The 19101-nt window shown below is 44.1% G+C and overlaps 1 protein-coding gene across 3 annotated transcripts in view; it reads left to right on the top strand.

Annotated features, from left to right (window-relative positions):
• Positions 1 to 14465, top strand: part of SCN10A (sodium voltage-gated channel alpha subunit 10) — a 96567-nt gene extending 82102 nt beyond the window's left edge. For all 3 annotated transcript variants that reach the window (XM_009445192.3, XM_009445191.3, XM_009445190.3), the window contains 5 exons: positions 447 to 500; positions 1734 to 1871; positions 3962 to 4066; positions 9225 to 9495; positions 12752 to 14465. In XM_009445192.3, the coding sequence (XP_009443467.1) occupies positions 447 to 500; positions 1734 to 1871; positions 3962 to 4066; positions 9225 to 9495; positions 12752 to 13965 (1782 nt within the window). In that variant the 3' untranslated portion in view covers positions 13966 to 14465. The remainder of the gene's footprint in view (positions 1 to 446; positions 501 to 1733; positions 1872 to 3961; positions 4067 to 9224; positions 9496 to 12751) is intronic.
• Positions 14466 to 19101: the final 4636 nt, after the last annotated feature.

Here is a 19101-nt window from a genome sequence, read left to right as displayed (position 1 = left end):
GCTGAAGGCAGGAACATGGAGGTCTTCTATTCTCAACTTCTCCATCTGGAAGATATACCATTCTTACATCATGGGCATAAGGTGGGAAAGTGGCTGAGAAAATGGCAGCCCTGAGAGGGGAAACCTTAGGCAAGTGCAGAGAGCAGCCTTGTAGCAGTTGGCACTAGAACCAGACACCTAGACACTCAGTCCTCAGTCCATACTACATTCTGAAAGGCTCTGTGTCTTTAATGCTACTCTATTCTTAAACAGCCACATGTGGGATTACTTTAAATCATCATATGAGATTAGTCAAGCAACCCAAGGGAACTTTTCCTTTCATTCTTTCTGCACAAGCCCTTTCCAACACAGGACTCTCTCCTCTCTCACTGGGCCACCATGGCTTGGGAAGGGTCCAGTATAGATGGATGGGCAGACACTGAGTGGCCTCTGCTCCTTGTCTCCAGGCAACCTTTAAAGGCTGGATGGACATTATGTATGCAGCTGTTGATTCCCGGGAGGTGAGTCTCAGCCCACTGTCCCTACAGCCTTCCCCTCTGTGCATTCTACCCATATCAGTCTGCATTTGAAATGAAGTGACGATGACCCTGGTACTGGAAGAGGCGATCACCCAGCAACCTCACACTGTCCCTCCTTGCAGCAGTGTCCAGCTGGCTCTCTGTTGAGTGTTTCAGCCACCGACGCTTTCCCCCTTTCATCTACACTCCCCAGGCTTCTCGAGGTTTTCCTCTGTTCACTGTTGAGGAAAGCATCAGATAACCTCTAAGAGACAGTTCATGTGAGCCACTCCCTGGACAAGGGTGGGAGCAAAGCAAGGGTAGTAGCTAAATCAAGGTGCATAGGGAGGAATGAGGTAGAATCTCAGGAACTATCATAAAACCCAGGATGGGCCAGGCGCAGTGGTTCATGCCTGTAATCCTAGCACTTTGGGAGGCCGAGGTGGGCAGATTGCCTGAGCTCAGGAGACCAGCCTGGGCAATACGGTGAAACCCCATCTCTACTAAAATATGAAAGAAATTAGCAGGGCATGGCGGCTTGTGCCCGTAGTCCCAGCTGCTCGGGAGACTGAGACAGGAGAATCTCTTGAACCCGGGAGGCAGAAGTTGCAGTGAGCTGAGATTGCGTCACTGCACTCCAGCTTGGGCGAGAGAGCGAGACTCAATCTCAAAAGAAAAGAAAAGAAAAGAAAAGAAAAAGCCAGGCTGGGGAGACACTATTGGGGAATGACCACTTCCTGCTGTGGCAGGCACTGTCAATTCCCTGCCACCTCTTCCCTTAGCCCACTTCTGATTTCACCTGCAGGCTGCACTTCTGATTCTCTGTGTAAAGACTCCAGGGCTTAGGAGCTTGTGCAGCAACTTCTCCCCCAAGTACCAGGGATTTAATGTCCCTAGGGGCAACCCTTACCAATAAGTTTTGGGAGTCTGAGGATAAATACTCCAGTTTCCCTGTCCCTTGGTGATATAATCCTGCATGTGCTCTACACAGTTACTCAGAGGACCTCAGTAGGATTGCGCTCCAGTTGCCCACAATGATGCCCTGCTTAACAACATCCTCTTCACAGGCTCTTCTCCCATTCCCGCTTATTCTTCCCCACTCCCTCATTCCTGCTTCCTTGGATCACCTCCCAGATAAATCACCTGCACCCAGGTCCATGTCTTAGGCTTGGCTTTCAGAGTGAACCTGAACTAAGACACCCACCCTCCTTCCCACTCTCCCTTGTCTGGTCACAGGTTAACATGCAACCCAAGTGGGAGGACAACGTGTACATGTATTTGTACTTTGTCATCTTCATCATTTTTGGAGGCTTCTTCACACTGAATCTCTTTGTTGGGGTCATAATTGACAACTTCAATCAACAGAAAAAAAAGATAAGTGGGGCTCAGGAGTCTCTGGTTTCTGCTGTAGTGGTAAGCCTTATATTTCCTGTTCCCTGCCCAGCTATGGCCTCCTGACAAAAGCCAACACTACTCACAGACCATCACTTTAATATCAGTGCTAACCCTTGCCCTGTGATTGCTGTTGCAGGAAGAGTTGCATTTCTCTCTGTCAGCAATGCCCCACTAACATCCTCACTCAGGATTCACATCTCAAAGGGATCTTGGTCTTCCCAACTGGAACCAGGTGTGTTAGATGTGTTCCAAGTGAGCCCTGGGAGAATACAAGCAGGGAAAGAAAGGGATCTAGAACTTGCTGACCTGTTGGGGGATATGATCCCCACAAAGGACTGAGTCAGGGCACCTCAGGAAAGGCCATGGCCCAGCACTGGCAGAATCCCAACCCTCCTTGGGATGGGGAGGAAGGCTTGTGCCTCCAAGGGTGCCGACTCTGATTAATAGGAATCGAATCCCAGATAACCTCTCATGTTTATAAGAAAATGTCAGGGCAATAAAGGTATAAAGTATTTTCCTATTATCCTTTCATTTAATGCCTTCCATACCCCTGAGGTAGATAGGCGCTGTTCTAGATTTGCGTAACTGAGATCCCGAGAGAAAAGGGGCTACATGGATAAGTCACAGAGTACATGCAAACCTGGGTTTGCATTCCTGACTCAACTACTTGTGGATGGCTCATGCTGGCAATATTTTAAACCTCTCTGAGTCTCAGTTTTCTCATTCATTCAATGGGGCTAATAATACCTACTCTCTGGATTGTGGTGAGGGGTAAACAAAACCCTGAACAAAGATCACTGAGCATAAGACAACTTCGGTGGTGCAGTTTCTGGCACTGTAACAGCAGAGGGGAGTGTGACTGGCAGCGCCTCAAGAGCACCAGATGCTGTTGCTATTAACAATTTAAAATATATACCTACTAGGGCAGGCATTCCACTTACAGGAAATCCTTGCCCAGGGTTCTGAGCATAAGAAGAGGACAGGATAGGTCTGGGACAAGACAGTGCTATTTAGTACCCTGGGGAGGTTTGAGATTATTGAAGCAATCATTTCTCTCATTTTACAGATGAGAAAACTGAGGTCAAGAAACAGATTACAGAGGGAGATATTAGGTAACGGAAGGAGATGAGCTAGTGACCAGGCTGGGGTCACTGAGAAACTGCATCTACTGAATCCTTGGTCAGAGTTCTCAGCATGACCTCACCTGGAGCTCACCTACCCACTGCCCTTGCCCTTTCCTTCTCTCCCCCCATAAAGATGGTCCTCCCAGGAAGCCCTTTGTGTCCACAGATCTTCTCAGATCTCCTTTCAAATTCCACAGATCTCAGCCCACTTTCCCAGCATTTGCAGGGACTAACTTACATAAACATGTTATTAAAATAGGTGGCTTTCAAATTATGTCAGGAAGCTAAAGGTGAGAGCTTGAATGAAGAAAATCCAAAGGGCCCCTAAAGAAAAACTAATACCCAATCCTAAGGGAGGAAAACATCTTTGTTGGTGCAGTTTCTGGCACTGTAACAGCAGAGGGCAGTGTGACTGGCAGGGCCTCAAGAGAACCAGAGGTCCCTCTGAGACCAAGGACCCAAGGATAAGGCAGTAATTGTCCTCATCTCCTCCTCTCCAGAAAAGATTTGAGGGCTTCTGTCCCAGAGTCTTTGCTTCAAGGTCCTCAGGAAATCTCTTGCCCCCTGGGAGGGACTGTGACTCTAGAAGCCCAAAGAATTTTACTGGAATGAACAGGCTAGATCCAAGGCTCAGATTTGAACCAACATGTACCTTCTCCTTGAGTCCTGTTTCCCAACCCTCCCCACCCTTTATCCAGCATCTCTGGATCCCTGGAGAACAGAAACTGGCTTTGCTTTAGAGACCCAGGCAGGGAGTCAGCAATGGAACTCAGTCCCACCGTTCCGACACTGGTTGTGGCAAGACACTCCTTGATGCTGGGCTTGGTGTGTCTATCTGCAGAGGAGGGGAGAAGGTTGATATGATCCTTTCTCTCCTGCCTGTTCTGATTTTGGTATCCGTAGGGGATTCCTCTTGCTTTAGTAACAGTGTGGCCCTCTCTGCACTTAGGGGGCCAGGACATCTTCATGACAGAGGAGCAGAAGAAGTACTACAATGCCATGAAGAAGTTGGGCTCCAAGAAGCCCCAGAAGCCCATCCCACGGCCCCTGGTGAGCCCCAGAGGTTTCCTCTAGCACAGCCTGTCTGTGAATCCAACATGACAGTCTATGCCTGTGTCAGGCAGGGGCCTGAGGGAGTGCTGTTTATGGAAGAGAAGATCTGGGTTGACGTTGGGATGAGGGTGATGAGGGTTCCTAGGCCCAAGGAATGAGAAGTTCAAAAGAAGCAACTCTGGTCTTCTGGAGTAAACATACCTTTTACAGCTATTTGAAATGAATCTGTTGGGGGAAGCACTGAGTTTCTCCAACAGTTTTAGAGTTCAAGTACAGGATTGGAGGCAGGTTAAGCTAAGTGACAGTAAGGGTAGTTAGAACCCAGGGATTAAACTTGTGTGGTTATGTATCATGGTCTAGGTTGCAGTGGATCTCCAGTATCACCCTATATTCTACCCCATGCCTACAGGTATAGAGAGGAAATGACAACAACCCAACTCCCCTGTCAGGATCCAAGATGCAGTCATGGTAGTGGTCAAGTGGCCCAGTAGGAACCAAAAGTTATCCCACTCGAGTTTAAAGATTGGGCAAAAATTAGGGCCAGACTCTAGTTTCACTCCTTTTTTCATAAAGATCTCAAGAGACATGGCTTTGCATTCCTCCATTAAATGTACTACCCATACCACACATGATATCACCTAAGTTCTTCTCAGTCTTCCGCCAGAAGATAGAAAACATCAAGCCTCTGAGAGGCCCCAAGATAGCACTTTTTTGGGAATGGATGAACAGGTTTGGGGGTGAAGATGTTGATGTGTCAGAAATTATTGTTGATCCTCTTCAAAGAATTTCTGAGCCATCCACTCCAGTGAATGGAATTGGCCCTGTGTCCTTCTACATAAACTTTCTGTGGCTAAGATGCAGCATTAGTGAAGAAAATCACAGGTATTGCTGATGGCACAATTTCATTAGCCCTTCCCCACACAAGGGAAAAGTCCAAAGGACATTTAACAAAGGAACAAGCCTTTCCCTAAATGAATTATGGAGACATGCATTCTGTTAGCCAAGGTATTAGATTTTTTTAAATCAAGGTATAGGATTTGCATAATTTACTTCAAACTTTGTCAGAACAAAGTGAAAAACATTTACAAGAGAAAAAAGTGTTGACTTTTGACACTTTATTTTGAAATAGTGGTCATGAATTTATTACTAGTCTAGATTCTGATAAGAAGTATTACAATGGGGAGTGGGGAGTGATAGGAGGTTCAGACCTCTGTAGGGGCAGAGCTTTCTTCCTAAATCACCCATACGATCAAGATAACTGGATTTGAGTGAACCTGAGCAAAAGTCCTTAGGCTCATTGAGTATCCCTCCATCAACAAGTTCAATGGAGAGGAGCAGGCTCAAAATTAAAATTAGGTGAAAGGCTGAGTCCCAACCACATTCAAGTTATGGGTAATGAGAGGAGGACCCTAAGACTTACTGAGAAGCAAGCAGCTGAGTCCACACTGGCCTTTACTTGTGGCTGGAGTAAGATTGAATCCACATTTGAACCAGATGCCAAGGAGGTGTGTGCTAGGGACAACCCTTGGCAAAATCATGAAAGTTTTTGGCACCTTCCCCCACATACTACTCAATCTCTCTTTGACATCCCAGCTTCTTACCTCTCATCACCCAACCCCATAGGCTGCCAAAGAAAGCTTCCTCCCCTCAAGGAAGACAACATTCTTAGGACAAGATAAATCATATTTCAAAAAGGGACCCTGGAGAGGGCATCTACCTACAAAGGCATGACCCTAATGTTGAAATTCCAGGCAGTAAATAGGAGTGGGAGACGGAGTTGATGGTCAGGCAGGAAGACCTGCAACAAAATCACCATTTCTCCTAATTAAGCTGCAACTAAGATCCTCCGAGGATGGCACAGGGGGAGACCTCCACATGTGGAGGGGAAGTGAAACCTCATAACCAATTCTGTTCCTGAGATTCTCCATCCTTTGAATGGAAGAAGAGTGGATTAGTAATTCACTCTCAACCTTTTGCTAGCCTTAGTGGAGGAACGTGGCTCTCCCCTTAATATTCTGGCCCAAGCAAGGTAAACACTCTTTCCTTTGTTCCCTAATTTCGCATAGCTGAGGCAAGGCTAGAACATTTAAACAAAACTTTGAAGTGGCAGGGATGCCAACAGAGAAATCAGCACAAAGCAGAGTCCAAGCAGCACTTGCAGATGGCTGCACTCCAGGACCCATAGGTCTTGGACCATCCTAGCTCCTGACCAGCATCCAAATGGCAGGCAACATCTTTGACACCCACATGCCCAGTGGCACAAGCCTGATCATCTTCCCTCTTCGAAGTCTAGAACCAAGAAAGAAATCCAAGGCAAAAGGAAATTCCCACTCCCAACTAAGACCCTTCTTCCCAGGCCCAGCTTGCTTTTGGCCAGATTATTGGCCCTGGAATGTCCACCTTCTCCCCTTAGGAGCCCCAAAGGTCAAGCTGGTCATACCAGCAAAGCACTGACACAGGATTTCTGCCCCATCAGTGCATGGGTGCCATTTCATGACAGAGCTTACCTGGGACCACATAGGAGCCTCACACACCTCCTCTCACCTCTGATGATGCTCAGGCTCTAAATCTTGTTTCTTCCATAGGAAAAGCTAAGGATTCCACAAGACTGGGAAATTTTATTCTTTAACATTCCCTGCTACAGAAATCAATAAAAGCAGCTCTCACATACTCCACTTTATAGAAATATAATAGGCTCTAGAGAATATCACATAATCAATCACCCACTTCATCGTCTCTGAGAGCACCAAGGGTTGCAAAGGTATGATCCCTGACCGTGTGCTAATCCAAGAGCAGCTTGCAAGCTACTACATTCCCTAAAGTCAGAATATCCAGGGCAAACTTCACATCCAGCCACTTAACGATGCTGTTGCCTGCTCTGTTTAATTAGAAGTCATGTGACCATGAATGGGCCTGTATTTTTTCACCATTTTCAGTAATGAAATGGAAGGGATTAGTGGCTCAGCAATCCCCCTCCTGCCCCAGGAAAGATGTGAGCCAGCAGTTCTGCCATGAGCAAAGGCCACTTTGGTCTGATTCTTTGCTCTAACCCAACAGGATAGCAACCCATCCCCACCATGAAGCAGAAGGCAAGGATCAGCCTCATCACAGCACTTCCCCCTCTGCTTGCTGTGCAGCTCCCGTGGGCTCCCTGGAAGGGATCAGACAGGTTCTTCTCTTCCTCCCTCATAGCCACTCATGCAGAGGCTTGCACATCCCATACATTCAGTATGTACCCTTGGTACAGAATTGAATTTAGTCAAATAAAGGGTGACTTTAAATTTTCATTTGAGCTATGGTTAACTCAGAGCTGCCCATTCTGTCTTCCATTCATTTACAAATTTGCAGAGCATCTGTTGCAGCCAGGCACTATGCAGACACCAGGGTTAGAGCAGTGAGCAAGACAGACAAAGTTCCTACTCTTACAGTTTACAGTCCAGTGACAGAGGCAAACCGTTGGCCAAAAGTTGCACATATATGTTAATTCCTGGCTGGATAAATTGTCAAGGGAGAAAAAATGGGGTGAAGAGCAAAGGATGCTCAAGACTGAGCCTCGAAGAACTCTGATGTCTAAAAGTTGGGTAAAGGAGACTATAAAAGAGCATCACAAATGGCAAGAAAAGAAGCAGAAATGTAAGGCATGGTGGAGACCAAGAAAGCAACATTTCAAGGTAGAAGGGTACTAGGCAATATCAGACAAGTGTCCTTGGATCTAATATTATGGGAAGTCATTCATGATCTTAGTGAGAACAATCTCTGTCAGGATAGAGGCAAAAGCTCTGTTGATGTGGGCTGAGGAGTGAATGAGGGACACTGATTGTACACAACTCTTTCAAGAAATTTTGCTTTGAAGGTGGGAAGAGATCTAAGATGGTAGCTGGAGGGAGATGTAAGTTTCTGAAAGATTCTGCTTTAAGTTAGGAGAAACTAGGTCATTAGAGATTTGTGCAATAAACCAAGAGACAAAGAGTAATGCACATGGACATTAATGTTGCCTAGGATAATAGCCAAGAGTGGGCAAATATGGCCAAGAGCCTCACCCATCATTACTGAGGCGGAGTTTGGCAAGCGGCAGTAATGAAGAAGTGACAAAACTAGGTGGCAAAGCTTCAAAGCAAGAAGGGGTTTTACAAGACACAGGAAGAGCAGTGGTGTGGAAGGGTCAGTGGTGAACAAGGAGAATGCCAGGCCTAACCCCTGAGGTACATGGGGTAGGGGAGAATGGCAGCCTTTGAATAGGGGGAGATATGTGCAGATCAAGGCAGGTGAGCTCCATAGAGGTCAGGAGAAGTTTTGGGAGAAGGTCAAAGCGTGGGGAATGGGGTTGGGATAAGGACTCACAGAGCAGTAAGATGTTCACAGCACTAAAAGAAGAGAAGATCACACTAGGAGCTTTTTAAAGACACCATAAAAATAACCAGATATAAATGATCTCTTGGTTATCCAGGCCACTCTGCCTCCTTCCAAGATGCAAACAACCAAGACTTGACCCTACACCCTATACCTGCATTTGCTTAGGCATTTGCACAGCACCAGGAACAGAGGGAACATTTCCAAGAATAAGTTTCCCCTTTGCACTTGACGTTACTCTCAGCAAAGTAGCTCAAATTAATATTTCAAGCAGCTCTTGAACTCTTGCAATGTGCAGGGCACTGCAGGGAAACAAAGTTAAGGAAGGTATAGCCCTTGTCCTCAAACAGCTCATTGTCTAGTAGAGAAGACGCATATACAAAATGCTAGAACTCGAGGCTGACTGAAAAGTGGGATCCCCAAAGGGACAGGGTAGTGTGGTGTCACGTGACTAAGGGACACTCCATGCAGTAAGTGGAGCTTAAAAGAGATGGATTACTCAAGACTGTTGGAATTTAGACAGCCAAGAGAGGAGATAGGAGGGCATTGTGAATAGAGGCAAGGGCACAGACCAGGACAAAGGAAGGGCCTGGTGACATCGAAGGGCCAGGAGAGGTATTAAGGACTTGAACTGGGGCAATGAGGTAGAGTCAACTAAAAGTGAAATTTTGGAAGAGGTAAGGATAGTATTTGGCTTCTGTTAAGATGTGGAGTGTGATGGAGACAAAACTCATCTACGGATAACACAGATGCCTGGTTTGTGCTGGCCCAAAGGCCCTGATGCCACTATCTCTTGTTTTCTCAGAACAAGTTCCAGGGTTTTGTCTTTGACATCGTGACCAGACAAGCTTTTGACATCACCATCATGGTCCTCATCTGCCTCAACATGATCACCATGATGGTGGAGACTGATGACCAAAGTGAAGAAAAGACGAAAATTCTGGGCAAAATCAACCAGTTCTTTGTGGCCGTCTTCACAGGCGAATGTGTCATGAAGCTGTTCGCTTTGAGGCAGTACTACTTCACAAATGGCTGGAATGTGTTTGACTTCATTGTGGTGGTTCTCTCCATTGCGAGTAAGTGGGCAGCCACGTGGTGGGGAAGCCCCACCTCTGCTTGGGGGTCTTTGGGATGCTCTTCTAAAACCAAGGAAATAACCAACCAACTTTTTGAAATACGTGTTTATGTTAGAAGAACCCTGTATTTGCAGCTTTCCAAGAGTAGCAAGTTTTAAATGCCTTGGGCTGCTCTCTCAGTGAAATGAAGAGGTTCTCTTGGCCTTCTCCATGCTCACACGAAGTGTTTTCAGGCACCTACTGTGTGCACAGCCCATGGCTAGAACCTCAGGGGCTGACAGGGAATAATCACTCCTCCTGAGAACCCCAGACCGTAAGATGATGGAGTCTCCAGCAGACCTTACTTTTATGGTCTTGAAAGCAGGGGGCAGGTGGTGTAATGTGAGGTGAGTCTTCAAATCTGTTCTGGAAAAGGAGATGGATTGCCATCAAAGTGAGGAAAGACTGGGAGGAGATTGTTCAAAGGAGATTCTCAAGTCTAGGGTCTGGAATTAAATCTCTACACAACTGTTATATTAGGGAACATGAGTGATAGAAAAGTCAAGATATCAATGCCAAGAAATTAATACTGTTAAGGCCCAGTCTGGGTGTTGTTGAATGACAGGCCCAGTATTTTGGGCCCAGTGGTGTTCAGAGAAAATTACCAGAGTTAGAGGCTAACATGGGGAAATGGAGCTGCCTTGATTGAATACTTCCTAAGTTCTGGGCACTGAGCTGGGCTCCATGAATGTTCACAGCAGCCCTGTCAAGCAGGTGTTATTATCCTCATTTTATACATTTAAAATTGAGACTCAGAGATCAAGAATATTATGCAGGGTCACAGAGTTTCCAAGGGTTGAAGCTGAATTTAGAACAGGCTCCAATCTTCTAATGAACTTGCTGCCTGTCACCAACAGCCAAGAGACTGTCCCTGGGCTTATGGGTTAGCTGAAGTTTGACCCTATAAAGGCCAAATCATGCTCACCAGCTTCACCTGGCATTATAAATGTATCTTGATTGGTTATATCCTGACCTGCTTACTTTTCATGTCAGGGCGTAGCTGTAGATTTAATTTGCCACTGATTTAGTACCAAGAGCTGAGAGTATCTAAATACAACTTAGCAGCATTTCATCAACCTCCCCACCTTGGTGCTGAAACACAGCCTTGGGTTGCGTGTATTTCCGGGGATTTCAGTTTGTTTTTGTTCTTGTTTTATTTTGATATTGCTGCTCTGTTTTTTAACACTTTATTGAGGTATGATCCACATGTAAAAAGCTATACATGTTTAATGTACATAACTTTATGAGTTTGGAGATAAGTATACACCCGTGAAACCATCACCACCATCAATGCCAGAAACATGTCCATAACCTCCAAATATTTCCTCCTGCCTATTTATTTATTTATTGGGTGCTAGGAACACTTAAGATTTATTCTCTCAGCAAATTTTTAAGTAGACAACACGGTATTGCTAACTATAGGCACTATGCTATAAGTAGAGTTCTAGGATTTATTCATGTCACATAACTGGAAGTTTGTACACTTTGACAAGTACCTCCCCAATTTCCCCTCCTCCCAGGTCCTGGAAACCACCATTCTATTCTCTGCTCCCATGAGTTTGACTATTTTAGATTCCTTATATAAATGCAATCATGTCATTTTTGTCCTTCTGTGTCTGGCTTATCTCACTTAGCATAATAGGAGTTTTTGTTGGTTGGTTGGTTAGTTGTTTTCATTTTTGTTTTGTTTTGTTTGTCTTCCAAAATGAAAGATTCCAAAGGCTATTTTGATTTTATATTAAAGAAGGGAGCTTGTTTGTGTATCAGTAATATAGAAATAAAACATAGCCAAGTACTTAGTTCTATCATGGGGATATCTTAACTACCAGTTCCTGTGACTTACAGGGTAGCACCATCCGCTGGGGCAGGAATCCCTTATAGAGCTGGAAAATAAGCAGAAAACCCCACATATCAATCTTTCTGCCCTCTCTCCTTACCTCCCTTTCTTCTTTCCCACCAACAAGAGGTGATTGAGTATCTAATTGTTACAAGTACAAGGACCCATTCTCCCTTAAAATAAGTTCCTGGAGCAAATTAAAATGTGCTGTAGACCAGTTGTCTGGCAGAAAATTTTACCAGAGTATGCAGACAAATAATGTACCCTACACGATGGGAACATGTCCTAGTTAAACTGGAATTTCACAGAAGGTCTTCCACAAAGATTTTATAATCCAAAATTATAATTATTTCCCAAGTCCCCTTCTACTTTCTTCCTCTTTCCAACACAATATTGTGACCCATGTGCATAACAACAAAGGCCAAGTAGGGGAGAGGGCCCAGGGAACCTGGCAAGGAGCAAGAGCTTGCTGCTACATCCCTCACCATTTTTCCTGTGAGATGTTGAACCCTCTCTTACCTAAAGGCCTTGCCTCATCTTTGGTGAAGGCCTTTGGTACAAATAGGGCTCCCCAGGTCCCCAAGACCAAAAATCAAACATCTTCAAGTTAGACATCATATAGAGGGACATATACATTCTTTATATTTCCAACTTTGTTCATAGTTGGAGTTGGGGGCAGTAACTGACTCCCCCAAAAAAAACTATCTCCAGGCCCTAACATAAAGTTCAAAAACAGCTGGAACCAAAAAAAAAAAAAAAAAAACCAAATTAAGGCATTGTGCAGACAGCTGGTCATTCAAATCCCAGTTGCCCGAATCCTCAGGCCCCCTTGTAATTAACACCAGGCTCCGTACAATTAGCCACAGGACCGGGTGCCAGAAACAGAGTCAATCTTCACAGTAGGAGGTAGGGAGAGGAATCATAAGGGGTCCTGGCCTTCACAGAGCACAGGACCAGGGTGGAGGAAAGGGCATGACCCAAAGGCTGCAGTGTCAGGGAGGAGCAGGGTCTGTGTCATAGGCAAAAACAGGCCAAAGACTGTGAGCCTGTGGAATAAACTGCAGTCACTTCCAGCTGAACTTGGCTGCAGAAGATAAGTTTTTGACTGTGGAGGTTGACCAAGAGGATATTCTAGGTGGAGGCAAAGATAACATGGTAGGAAGGGTAAGACTGATGAGGAAGAGAGGACTTATGCAATGGGCATTTACTGAGCCCCTACTTTGTGCTACCTACCATGCCAGGCTCTGAGGGCCCAGAGTCCTCAAATGTGGATGCCCAAGTGACAGTCTATACCAAGCAAAGCAGAGTGCCATCACAGCCAACTTTGTCACATCTCATGGCTGGAGATACTAATTAGATAATTTCTTCCTTCTTTTAAAGGCCTGATTTTTTCTGCAATTCTTAAGTCACTTCAAAGTTACTTCTCCCCGACGCTCTTCAGAGTCATCCGCCTGGCCCGAATTGGCCGCATCCTCAGACTGATCCGAGCGGCCAAGGGGATCCGCACACTGCTCTTTGCCCTCATGATGTCCCTGCCTGCCCTCTTCAACATCGGGCTGTTGCTATTCCTTGTCATGTTCATCTACTCCATCTTCGGTATGTCCAGCTTTCCCCATGTGAGGTGGGAGGCTGGCATCGACGACATGTTCAACTTCCAGACCTTCGCCAACAGCATGCTGTGCCTCTTCCAGATCACCACGTCGGCCGGCTGGGATGGCCTCCTCAGCCCCATCCTCAACACTGGGCCCCCCTACTGTGACCCCAATCTGCCCAACAGCAATGGCACCAGAGGGGACTGTGGGAGCCCAGCCGTAGGCATCATCTTCTTCACCACCTACATCATCATCTCCTTCCTCATCGTGGTCAACATGTACATTGCAGTGATTCTGGAGAACTTCAATGTGGCCACGGAGGAGAGCACCGAGCCCCTGAGTGAGGACGACTTTGACATGTTCTATGAGACCTGGGAGAAGTTTGACCCAGAGGCCACTCAGTTTATTACCTTTTCTGCTCTCTCGGACTTTGCAGACACTCTCTCTGGTCCCCTGAGAATCCCAAAACCCAATCGAAATATACTGATCCAGATGGACCTGCCTTTGGTCCCTGGAGATAAGATCCACTGCTTGGACATCCTTTTTGCTTTCACCAAGAATGTCCTAGGAGAATCCGGGGAGTTGGATTCTCTGAAGGCAAATATGGAGGAGAAGTTTATGGCAACTAATCTTTCAAAATCATCCTATGAACCAATAGCAACCACTCTCCGATGGAAGCAAGAAGACATTTCAGCCACTGTCATTCAAAAGGCCTATCGGAGCTATGTGCTGCACCGCTCCATGGCACTCTCTAACACCCCATGTGTGCCCAGAGCTGAGGAGGAGGCTGCATCACTCCCAGATGAAGGTTTTGTTGCATTCACAGCAAATGAAAATTGTGTACTCCCAGACAAATCTGAAACTGCATCTGCCACATCATTCCCACCGTCCTATGAGAGTGTCACTAGAGGCCTTAGTGATAGAGTCAACATGAGGACATCTAGCTCAATACAAAATGAAGATGAAGCCACCAGTATGGAGCTGATTGCCCCTGGGCCCTAGTGAGAACACTCCAGCCTGGATATGTTCAGTTACGATGCGTCCTTCTGCTCTGTGTTAACTCTTTCCCATTGCAGATCACACCCAGCTACAGCCTCACCAATGCATGCCACTGGTCACAATGTCAGAACTGGGCAGGGAATGCAGCTGGTAACCACCTTTGAAAAAGCCATCATACACAAAAAGGAGTCAGAAGCTAAGAGCACTTCCACTGTGATTTCCCTTCTGAATTTCAATATCAGATCATGGGTTCTCTTACTCTCCAGAAAATATCCCTTGTCCTTTTATTTTTATTGTAATCAGATTATATTTACTGAGACAAACTTCTCAGGACCAGAACTTCCAAAGACATAGAACAAGAACATTACTGAAGGTCCAAGGTAGTCCTCTGTGAAGCACCATATAGAGATTGGCAATATTATTTAGGATTTTGCATGACTGCATGTGAGAGCTGTCGGACAACTGCTCTGACCCAGGGTAACACCTGTGGCCTATGTCATGAAAAGCCTTTGAGATATCCATTAAAATTAATATTTTTAAATGTATGTCCACACCAGCGTTATATCATAAAGCATCATTTTATTTTTCTCTTATTTCTGTGATGCTGACCTGTATCATGAGTCACTTACCCCTCACTTTCTGGGATCCTGATATTTTTCAGTTTGAGCTTGAGGCTGGGTGGAGCAGGAAAGAGCACTGTTCTGGGATCTGGAAATGCCAGTTGGAATCCTAACTTTTCCACCAATTGTCTGGCTGACCAGGGCTAAAGTCTTTCCCCTCTTAACTTCAATTTCCTCACTTGTAAAATTGGTGGGAAGGGAAGAAAATGAATGCTTTCTATAGACTTCGCATCTCATGTTGTAGAACTTAATGGTGCCTGCCCCATTTATATGGGAAAAACACTCTTTTCTGAGGCTGAAATGGCTGGACCTTTCTGTTGTGTAGCTAAAGAGGCAGGTTTTGAATACATTCCAGAGTCTTTTCACATCTCATAATCAGACATTAAGTAGGAGAGTTTTTACATTACCTGGCATCCAGAACTCCATAGTTAATATAATCAGAAGAAAAAGCATAATCATGAGAATGATGTTCCAGTAGATAAAAGTTATGGCCAGTAGTTTCTTTCATTCATCCTGCAAATGTTATTAATTACGTACTATATGATGGGCACTGCTCCAAGAACAAGAGATAAAATAGGAGTTAAGCCCCCAAAAGATTAATTGTATGAACTGAATGGAGTAAGCATTGTCAGAGGAGTTTATTTAGGCCAAAGGCATGTTGCAGATTTTGAGATGAAGAAAAGCAAAGACTCCCTATGACAACATAGGACATAGGGATTGTAATGACAATCATGATCTTCCATTAACTCTTGGCCCATTCCCAGCCACAATCACAAAGATTCAAATATATAGCCAATTTATTGTCTATATATTTGATCATTTCATAAGATTTTCCATTTGTATAATTACAAAGCACAGTGGCTGATACATTTCACATGCCTCAAGAATACAGATTTGCCAAGGCAGTGCTCTCCCTTTTCTGTCACTATTAGCCCATCAGAAGTCAAAGAGGCTTTCAAGATGCTTACTGGGAGTGGCAGCATCCACAGATGCAGGTTAATAAGATGATGATGGGATAGCAGAGGTACCAAGCCATCTCAAATCAGCTATTCTCTGAATGCCTGATTTATTCTAAAAGATGAGTTCAACCAAATAACTCATCCTCTCTCGTACCACTGAACGCGGGAGCACAGATACTGACTGTGCAGCTTCTTCAACGTCTAAATCCCATGTGGATGATGAAAAAGCCATCTGAGATACTAGCCCAAGTGTTTATAAGACAGCTAAGTGGACAGAGGGTTTGGGCACAGGTTTATTTTTACGATGATATGTGAAAGAATTAAGTGTGCCAAACCATCAGACTGGTTCTATTAAAGTAGATGATACTATTCTCAAAAGTATTTTTACTTTGAGTTGAATTATGCTCCCTAAACATAGGAACATAATTCAACTTTATGCTGAATTATGCTTTGGGTTGAATAATGTTCTCTAAAAGGGTATGTTGAAGTTCTAACCAATAGTACCTGTGATTGTGACCTTATTTGACATTAGGGTTTTTGCAGATGTAAACAAATTCAGATGAAGGTGAGCCCTAATCCAATGACTGGTGTTGTTAAAATATGAGGGGAATTTGAACAGAGACACACAGAGAGGAGAATACCATGGGAAGATGCAGAAAAAAACACACACAGAAAAAAGACAGCTGTATGGAGACACAGGAAGAAATCGGAGAGATACATGTGCAGGCCAAGGAATGGCAAGGATTGCTGAAGCTAGGAGGAGGCATGGAAGGCAACGGTTCTCACCTGCGGGCTTCAGAGGGAACATGGCTCTGCCAATACCTTGATTTTAGACATCTAGCCTCAGAAGTGTAAGAGAATAAATTTCTATTATTGTGATCTACCTAGTTTCTGGTAATTTGTTACAGCATCCCAGGGAAACTAATCCATTTCTCATTTTTCCTACACAAATGCATTTCCTAAATTGTAATGGGAAACATTGGAAAAGGGATGCAATATACACATCTTGCATGACACGGAGTTTTTGGAAACGTATCCAAATGCAAGATTATCTTTTGAAAATTTCACTAGAGCCAGTTTCCAAGTTCACCTGGTGGTACAATTACAAGGTAGAAACTAGATTTCCATGGGAGCCAACCTGACAGCCAGAGCTACCTTCTCAACCCCACCCACGAGAGATAAAACTAGAATCTCTCTGGCCCAGAATGTGAGGATACCTTAGCACTGAAGGGAGATAAGAGACAGGATAATGATGCTGACTGTACAAATATCTGGAACCCGCAAGTTCTCAAAAATATGCCTCCACCATAAACACTGCCCTAACTTTTTATACCGTTAAACTGCATAACACATAGACACAGATGGCAAATAACATTCAGAACATCCACTTAACACAGAATAGTAGGTATCAGCAGAGCCCTGGTGTGCTGGAGCATTTGCTTAAGACAAAAGTGAAGTCACTTTCCTAAGTGTTAGGGATGCAAAATAAGACAGATCTTCAGTCTGGATATGAACACAGCCTGAAGGTTTACAAATAAATTAAAAAGACAATTCCTTTTTTTTCTTTTTTTAAAATTATACTTTAAATTCTAGGGTACATGTGCACAATGTACATGTTTGTTACATAGGTATACATGTGCCATGTTGGTTTGCTGCACCCATCAACCCGTCATCTACATTAGGTATTTCTCCTAATGCTAAAAAGTAGAAATAAGTAAAGGTTTTTATTATCATTAGACTGTGTAACTTAAGAATGAATGACTTAATTATTAGGGTTGCCAGTAACAAATCAGAAATAGAGTATATCATTTCCAAAGCAGGACAAGGGGGAACTATGCTAAGAAACAATTAGCCAATCAAAAAAGTAAGGTTAAAAAAAAACAGGATTAGGATTGACTTGGCAATGTGGGCTCTTTTTTGGTTCCGTATGTACTTTAAAGTAGTTTTTTCCAATTCTGAGAAGAAAGTCATTGGTAGCTTGATGGGGATGGCATTGAATCTATAAATTACCTTGGGCAGTATGGCCATTTTCAAGATATTGATTCTTCCTACCTATGAGCATGGAGTATTCTTCCATTTGTTTGTATCCTCTTTTATTTCATTGAGCAGTGGTTTGTAGTTCTCCTTGAAGAGGTCCTTCACATCCCTCGTAAGTTGCATTCCTAGGTATTTTATTCTCTTTGAAGCAATTGTGAATGGGAGTTCACTCATGATTTGGCTCTCTGTTTGTCTGTTATTGGTGTATAACAAAGCTGGAGGCATCATGCTACCTGACTTCAAACTATATTATAAGGCTACAGTAACCAAAACAGCATGGTACTGGTACCAAAACAGAGATATAGACCAATGGAACAGAACAGAGCCCTCAGAAATAATGCCGCATATCTACAACTATCTGATCTTTGACAAACCTGACAAAAACAAGAAATGGAGAAAGGATTCCCTATTTAATAAATGGTGTTGGGAAAACTGGCTAGCCATATGTAGAAAGCTGAAACTGGATCCCTTCCTTACACCTTATACAAAAATTAATTCAAGATGGATTAAAGACTTACATGTTAGACCTAAAACCATAAAAACCCTAGAAGAAAACCTAGGCAATACCATTCAGGACATAGGCATGGGCAAGGACTTCATATCTAAAACACCAAAAGCAATGGCAACAAAAGCCAAAATTGACAAATGGGATCTAATTAAACTAAAGAGCTTCTGCACAGCAAAAGAAACCACCATCAGAGTGAACAGAAACCTACAGGATGGGAGAAAATTTTTGCAACCTACTCATCTGACAAAGGGCTAATATCCAGAATCTACAATGAACTCAAACAAATTTACAAGATAAAAAAAAACCCATCAAAAAGTGGGCAAAGGATATGAACAGACACTTCTCAAAAGAAGACATTTATGCAGCCAAAAAACATGAAAAAATGCTCATCATCACTGGCCATCAGAGAAATGCAAATCAAAACCACAATGAGATATCATCTCACACCAGTTAGAATGGCGATCATTAAAAAGTCAGGAAACAACAGGTGCTGGAGAGGATGTGGAGAAATAGGAACACTTTTACACTGTTGGTGGGACTGTAAACTAGTTCAACCATTGTGGAAGTTGGTGTGGCAATTCCTCAGGGATCTAGAACTAGAAATACCATTTGACCCAGCCATCCCATTACTGGGTATATACCCAAAGGATTATAAATCATGCCGCTATAAAGACACATGCACACGTATGTTTATTGCGGCACTATTCACAATAGCAAAGACTTGGAACCAACCCAAATGTCCAACAATGATAGACTGGATTAAGAAAATGTGGCACATATACACCATGGAATACTACGCAGCCATAAAAAATGATGAGTTCATGTCCTTTGCAGGGACATGGATGAAGCTGGAAACCATCATTCTCAGCAAACTATCGCAAGGACAAAAAAAACCAAACACCGCATATTCTCACTCATAGGTGGGAATTGAACAATAAGAACACATGGACACAGGAAGGGGAACACCACACAATGGGGACTGTTGTGGGGTGGGGGGAGGGGGGAGGGATAGCAT

Source organism: Pan troglodytes, chromosome 2, assembly GCF_028858775.2.
Source record: "Pan troglodytes isolate AG18354 chromosome 2, NHGRI_mPanTro3-v2.0_pri, whole genome shotgun sequence".
Lineage (NCBI taxonomy): Eukaryota > Metazoa > Chordata > Mammalia > Primates > Hominidae > Pan > Pan troglodytes.
The sequence above is the reverse complement of the archived record's forward strand: the minus strand, read 5'-3'. Positions and strand labels throughout refer to the sequence as shown.